Source organism: Nicotiana tomentosiformis, chromosome 5 (assembly GCF_000390325.3).
Source record: "Nicotiana tomentosiformis chromosome 5, ASM39032v3, whole genome shotgun sequence".
NCBI classification, from domain to species: domain Eukaryota; kingdom Viridiplantae; phylum Streptophyta; class Magnoliopsida; order Solanales; family Solanaceae; genus Nicotiana; species Nicotiana tomentosiformis.
In genome coordinates, this window is record NC_090816.1 from 86605709 (window position 1) to 86611708 (window position 6000).

At 38.8% G+C, this 6000-nt stretch overlaps 2 protein-coding genes across 2 annotated transcripts; both read right to left on the reverse strand.

Annotated features, from left to right (window-relative positions):
• Positions 1-4241: 4241 nt before the first annotated feature.
• Positions 4242-4565, reverse strand: LOC117273024 (uncharacterized). The gene has a single exon (XM_033652091.1). The coding sequence runs from the start codon at positions 4563-4565 to the stop codon at positions 4242-4244; it is 324 nt and encodes a 107-aa protein (XP_033507982.1).
• A 508-nt stretch (positions 4566-5073) lies between these two features.
• On the reverse strand, positions 5074-5565 carry LOC138892722 (uncharacterized). The gene has a single exon (XM_070176458.1). The coding sequence runs from the start codon at positions 5563-5565 to the stop codon at positions 5074-5076; it is 492 nt and encodes a 163-aa protein (XP_070032559.1).
• Between the last annotated feature and the right edge of the window lie 435 nt (positions 5566-6000).

Sequence of the window (6000 nt, forward strand, 5' to 3'; positions counted from 1 at the left end):
GGCGGTAACCTAAGTTGTGAAAATAATGAACAATAACAAAAGAAGAAGGGAGAGAGGACTCGACTCTGATGATTGGTTCCCAACAAGGTAGGCCCAGCGACTTGAGAGATGCAGCCATGGCAAGACTGGACTCTTCAAAAATGCAACAAGAACTGGTTTGGGCATGAGTTCCTTAAGAACTCAGCATGCCCAAATGTACACATGCCGAAAAGAATAAAGAAGGTCATTAGAAATATACTCCATATTCTCAGCATATTCTAATACACATGACAGGTATATAAAAAAATAATTGAAACAAGAAAATGATTAATAATGTGGGAATTATATATTAATGTGGTGGTTTTACTTAGCAAATAATTCACATTAAAAACCTTTCGTTGTCATTAAATATTAAGCCCCCAAAGAACTAAATACGTCAATGAATTAAGGGCTAAGGAGGAAGCTCCACTCAAGGTCGATGCTCCCTTTGGATCCCCTGACACTTTAAAATTCCCAAGGGACTCAAGACCCAGGGCAATGCTTGTGCCGGGGAGGGCAGCCCAACCTAGAATTAAACTTCACTCCCAAATATCCTTAAACACTAACAAACATGTGTTCATTATGGTTTTATATGCCAATGAGGCCCTTCAAATCTAAATTAAACGCTAAAGCATTAACTATCACAAAATACATACTTTCCCTCCTAACATAAGAACATATAGTCTATACTGGATTACCAAACAAACATAGTATCACATGAATTATAAAGATCTGATTCTTAAACTCATACAAATGAATATTAGAAGCATAACAAACATGTTAAAACAATCTAAAGTTAGAGTAAGGAAATACAACAATAAGTCATCATATATAGAGGTTTCAAAGGTCTAAGACATGATCAACTTTCTCAGTAGGCCCACAAATTTACAGACCTCAATAGGAAATCCCTAAGAATCATACACCTAATGGTATTAGTTTCAAACAAATCATTAACTTCAGATAATATCAGCAAGGATCTTTATGAGGATTAGAGATTGGATTTGGTTTTAAAGTTATCAGGAGAGCAAGGAATAAGGCAGTTCTGGACAAGATGTATAATCAGGAATTAAGTAAGAACATGCAGTAGTTAATTAGCTACTTAAACATCTCAGGTCAGTAATGACCTTATGAAGATAGGGAAACCTTACACATTTTGAGAGTTGGATCAAGAAAAGTTACAGAGAAGGGATAGGCACTGCATCAGGATAGGTTTTAACTCAAACTTAATTCTAAGTTAGCACATAAATACAAAGATGATCATGCTTCTTTTTTACAAGTTATCATTTAACTAGGGCAGTGTGACTCAATTCTTTAAAAGATAAAGATGCATACCAGCCCTTTCAAAGATGCATGATGACTCTAAAGATAAGAGATAAGAGATATAATACTAAATAAGCATGTTGTTGAGGGGTGTTGACTAATCAAGAAAACAGTTAAGTTCAGTTTATCTAATTACCATCCTTTATAACAAAGGGAAAGGAACAGAACCATGATCACATTATAAGGAGAGATGACATAGCTTTAACAGATGTGTTCAATAGGATTACACAGAGAAGAAAAGATAGGTTTAGTTCAAATAAGATCATGTTAACAGAAGCAACTAAACAAAATGGAATTTCATAGCAGCAACAGTCTAACATACTTAACAAAGGAGATGACAGATGAACACTTAGAGTTTCTGCCCAAGGTTTAAAGGGATAAAGAATATAAACTTAATACTTTAAGATTTATTCAATCATAGTTATCAGAATATAAGTTAAACTTCAAAAAACTCACAAGCTATAGAGATGCAACTGGCAAGGATAAGAGTTACTACATGCCAACAAAGCTATAAGGTTTATGTGAACATGATCATATAACAACTTAAACATGTAGACTGTCGGAAACTCAGGAAATAAGATTAGCAAGAATCAAGTATAAGTATAATCGACCATTATTTAGAGACTCAAAGAAAGCCAACTAATCACAAATAATTATTAAACTAACAGAGCACAAGTATTAACATGTTAAACACCATAAAATAACTGTAACATACAGAACCTAACTTCGCATGCTTGTCTCATTCAAAGAAACGAACAAAAGAGAAGAATGAGAGAGGTGCTGACCTTTTTTAGGGCAGCAGACCAAACGAAAGCTCTTTCCAGTTGCTCAAGCTCCCAGAACACTCGAGTTTGGACCAGCGATAATACTCAGCAAAAAGGAAAAGGAAAACACCGAGAAGCCTAAGGCTAAACTTCTCAGTGTTTTTTGTGTGTGTATCTCTTTAGTGTTAGGTCTTAGTTCTTAGGTTATCTCCTTTTTTTAGGTGAGAGAATTGAAAGCCCTATTTATAGTGGTATTCAATGCCTTAGGGTTTCAGGATTCTAACTAAGATAGTGGAAGATGACTCATGCTAATGATGATAGCAAATTGAGTGAAAATCAGAAGACAGAAGGGGGGAATTCAGTATTGAGTTTATCTGAGTGGGGGGTAATTGGTTGTTGAAACTTCGAACCAATAGACAAACCCTAAAACCCAGAGGTCACTGTGTTTGACCTTTGGGTATAGGATTCCATGATGATTTTCTGAAGAAGGTTTCATGCATGCTCCTATTTGACAAACCATGAAGGAACATCAGAGACTTGATGTTGCGTCTTTGGGTCTAGGGTTTCAAGATTCAGAGGTTTGAATTTTGTGATTGAAAAAGGAATTTGCAGGAGGATTCACGGACTTCAGGAGGCAAAAGGTGACTTCAGGCTCCGATTTGAAAGATCGTAACTGATGTCAGGCGATTTGAGCTTTCATCTTTGAGTCTAGGGTTAAGCTTTGGGGGTTTCGAATTTCTGTGATGAAATGGCAATGAAATCGGCAAGATTCGCGGATTCAGAAGGCAAAGGAGATGAAATCTCTTATTGATTTGTGACTTTGCACTAATTTGTGCAAGGTTTGTGACTGATTGAGTTCGTGAAGTTGAGAGAAAATAGAGGGAAAAGGGAAAGAGAGGCGGCCAGGTCTCTGAGTGAAATGATTAGGGTTTTTTTGGTATTGGGGGGGGGGGGTCTCTAGGTTTAATAGTGAGAGATAGGATCTGGGACGTTGGATCTAATGATCAACGGCCTTGATAATTTGGGCATTAAAGAATAAAGTATGTAAAACGTTATGGCTGTTGGATGGTTGGATTTGGACAGATGAGATTGAGTTTGGTGAGATAGAACGAGTTACTGTATACATATATATATATATATATATATATATATGATGTTTTGAAAATATTGTATGCATATACATATAGATAGAATGCGTTGTTATATAAAAGATGTTTTGAAAATACTTGTTTCTTTTAAAGCAAATGTCGTTGTTCTAAATTATGACATGTTACGAAAAGTTCTCCACATGCGAATGTATTCCTTTGAGAACTTCATTCTATTGATGTTGATCTTTCGTGACGCCTCTGACAATGCGGCCACTTGTTGTTGCGACTGCATTCTAAATTAGAAGTGTGCATTACAAAGGCTTTTCTAAGGTTCTGACTGAACCCTTTCAGGTTGCTTACGTATCCGAAATGGAATCAGGTCTAAATGTAGTTCATGGGATGGTGATAAAATATGATGAAAATGACTGAGCCTGACTCAAGCATCTTACGCATCCAAATGGAATCAGGTCGAAGCATAGTCTGATTACAACAGATGCCAAATAATGAGACAAAGAATGAAAATGGTCGAGTCTAAGTCAAATAGCCTACGTATCCAAGTGGAATCAGGCCAGAACGTAGTTCAATTACAAAAGACGACTGATCCGATGAGGATTACCTACGTATTCCTTTATGAGGAAATCAAGTCGGTATAGTTCCTGAGCAACATACAAAAGTGATATTTTGTTTTTCTATTACAAGAGAAAGGGGGAGAGAAACAGAACCCTACGTGGGTTGCCTACATATCCCTCTGTGGGAAGTCAGGTTGAACGTAGTTCTGTTATATCAAAAACCCTAACTCTATTTGTCTTCAGGCATAGCATCTCTTGATTGTGTCTGAGTTGATAGGCTTCGTGCTGACTATTCCATCCATTTATGCTAGGATTAGAGCTCCACCTGACAGTGCTCAGTGAACCACGCAAGGACCTTGCCAATTTGGTGCAAACTTTCCTTTGGCTTCTTCTTGATGGGGAAAGATTTTCTTCAGAAACAACTGCCCTAGTGTGAAATGGTGAGGCTTCACTATTTTGTTGAATGCACTAGCCATCCTGTTCTAATATAGTTGTTCATGGCACACTGCATCTATTCTTTTCTCGTCAATGAGCATGAGTTGTTCCTGCCTGACCCGTGTCCACTCTGCATCGTCCAATTTTGCCTCTTGAATGACTCTGAAGGATGGTATTTTGACCTCTACGGGAATCCCTGCTTCAGTGCCGTATACCAATATGTATGGTGTTGCCCCAGTGGATGTTCTCATGGTAGTCTGATAACCTAATAAAGCGAAGGGTAGCTTCTCATACCATTGTCTGTGATTGTCCACTATATTTCGAAGAATCCTCTTGATATTCTTATTGGCTGCCTCGACTTCCCCATTCATTTTTGGTCTTTAGGTTGTGGAATTGCGGTCGATGATTCTGAACTTCTCGCAGATTTCTCTCATAAGGTCGCTATTAAGGTTAGCAGCATTGTCAGTGATGATGGACTCCGGTATTTCAAATCTGCAGATGATGTTGTTTCGGATAAATTGCCACTACCTTCTTTGTGACGTCTTTGTATGTAGATTCCTCGAACCATTTGGTGAAATAGTCGATAGCTACCAAAATGAAATGATGTTCGTTTGATGTTGCAGGCTCTATGGGTCCTATCACGTCTATCCCCAGGCGGCGAATGGCAAGGGCAAACCCATTACATTTAACTCATTTGGTAGAACCCGGATGAAATCTCTGTGAATCTGGCACTGGTGACACTTCTGCACGGAACGGATATTGTCGCTTTCCATAGTCATCCAAAAGTATCCACCTCTCAAATTTTTCTTGGCTAATATGAACCCGTTCATGTGGGGTCTACACATCCCTACATGTATTTCTTCCAACAGTCTAGTCGCTTCAGCGGCGTCCACACATCTTAGCAAACCGAAGTCTGGGGTCCTCCTGTACAAGACTTCCCCGTTGAGGAAAAAGGTGGTTTACTAACCTCCCGAGGGATCGCTTTTGACCATTAGTAGCAATTTCTGGGTACTCTTGGGTCGTAAGGAATTTCTTGACGTCGTGATACCATGGTTTACCATCTGGTTCTTCATTCACATGAAAGCAATAAGCATGTTGATCCCTGACATCTACCTTGATTGGGTCGATGTAATTTTTGTCTAGATGCTGAATCATAAATGATAAGGTCGCAAGGGCGTCGACAAACTCGTTCTGAATTCTGGGGACGTGCTTGAACTCAATCTTTGTGAACTTCTTACATAACTTCTTTACACGGTGCAGGTACGACAGTATCTTGACATTCTTGGGGGACCACTCTCCTTGGACTTGGTGTATCAGCAAATCGGAATCTCTTATGACCAAAAGTTCTTTGATGTTCATGTCGACTACCATTCTGATTCCAAGGATGCACGACTCGTATTCAACCATATTATTTGTATAAGGGAATCTTATATTTGCCGATGCTGGATAGTGTTGTCTAGATTACGAAAGCACGACTGCCCCAATCCCGACTCCTTTGAAGTTTGTTGCTCCTTGAAAAATATTCTCCACCTAAGGGTATGATTCTGCAATATCCTCCCCGGCAAATAGTACTTCTTCATCAGGGAAATACGTGGTAAGAGGTTTGTAATCTCCATCTACTGTATTCTCGGCGAGGTGGTCGGCTAAAGCTTGCCCTTTTATAGCCTTCTGAGTTATGCACACAATGTCAAATTCTCTGAGGAGAATTTTCCATTTAGCTAGCTTTCCGGTAGGCATTGGCTTCTGAAAAATGTACTTGAGCGGGTCGAGCCGAGATATCAGATGCGTAGTGTATGTCGACTTGTA

What these genes read in the sequence shown, in the direction of transcription:
- LOC117273024 (XM_033652091.1), bottom strand. Translation starts at nt 4,565, where the DNA reads ATGAATGGGGAAGTCGAGGCAGCCAATAAGAATATCAAGAGGATTCTT.
- LOC138892722 (XM_070176458.1), bottom strand. Translation starts at nt 5,565, where the DNA reads ATGGTAGTCGACATGAACATCAAAGAACTTTTGGTCATAAGAGATTCC.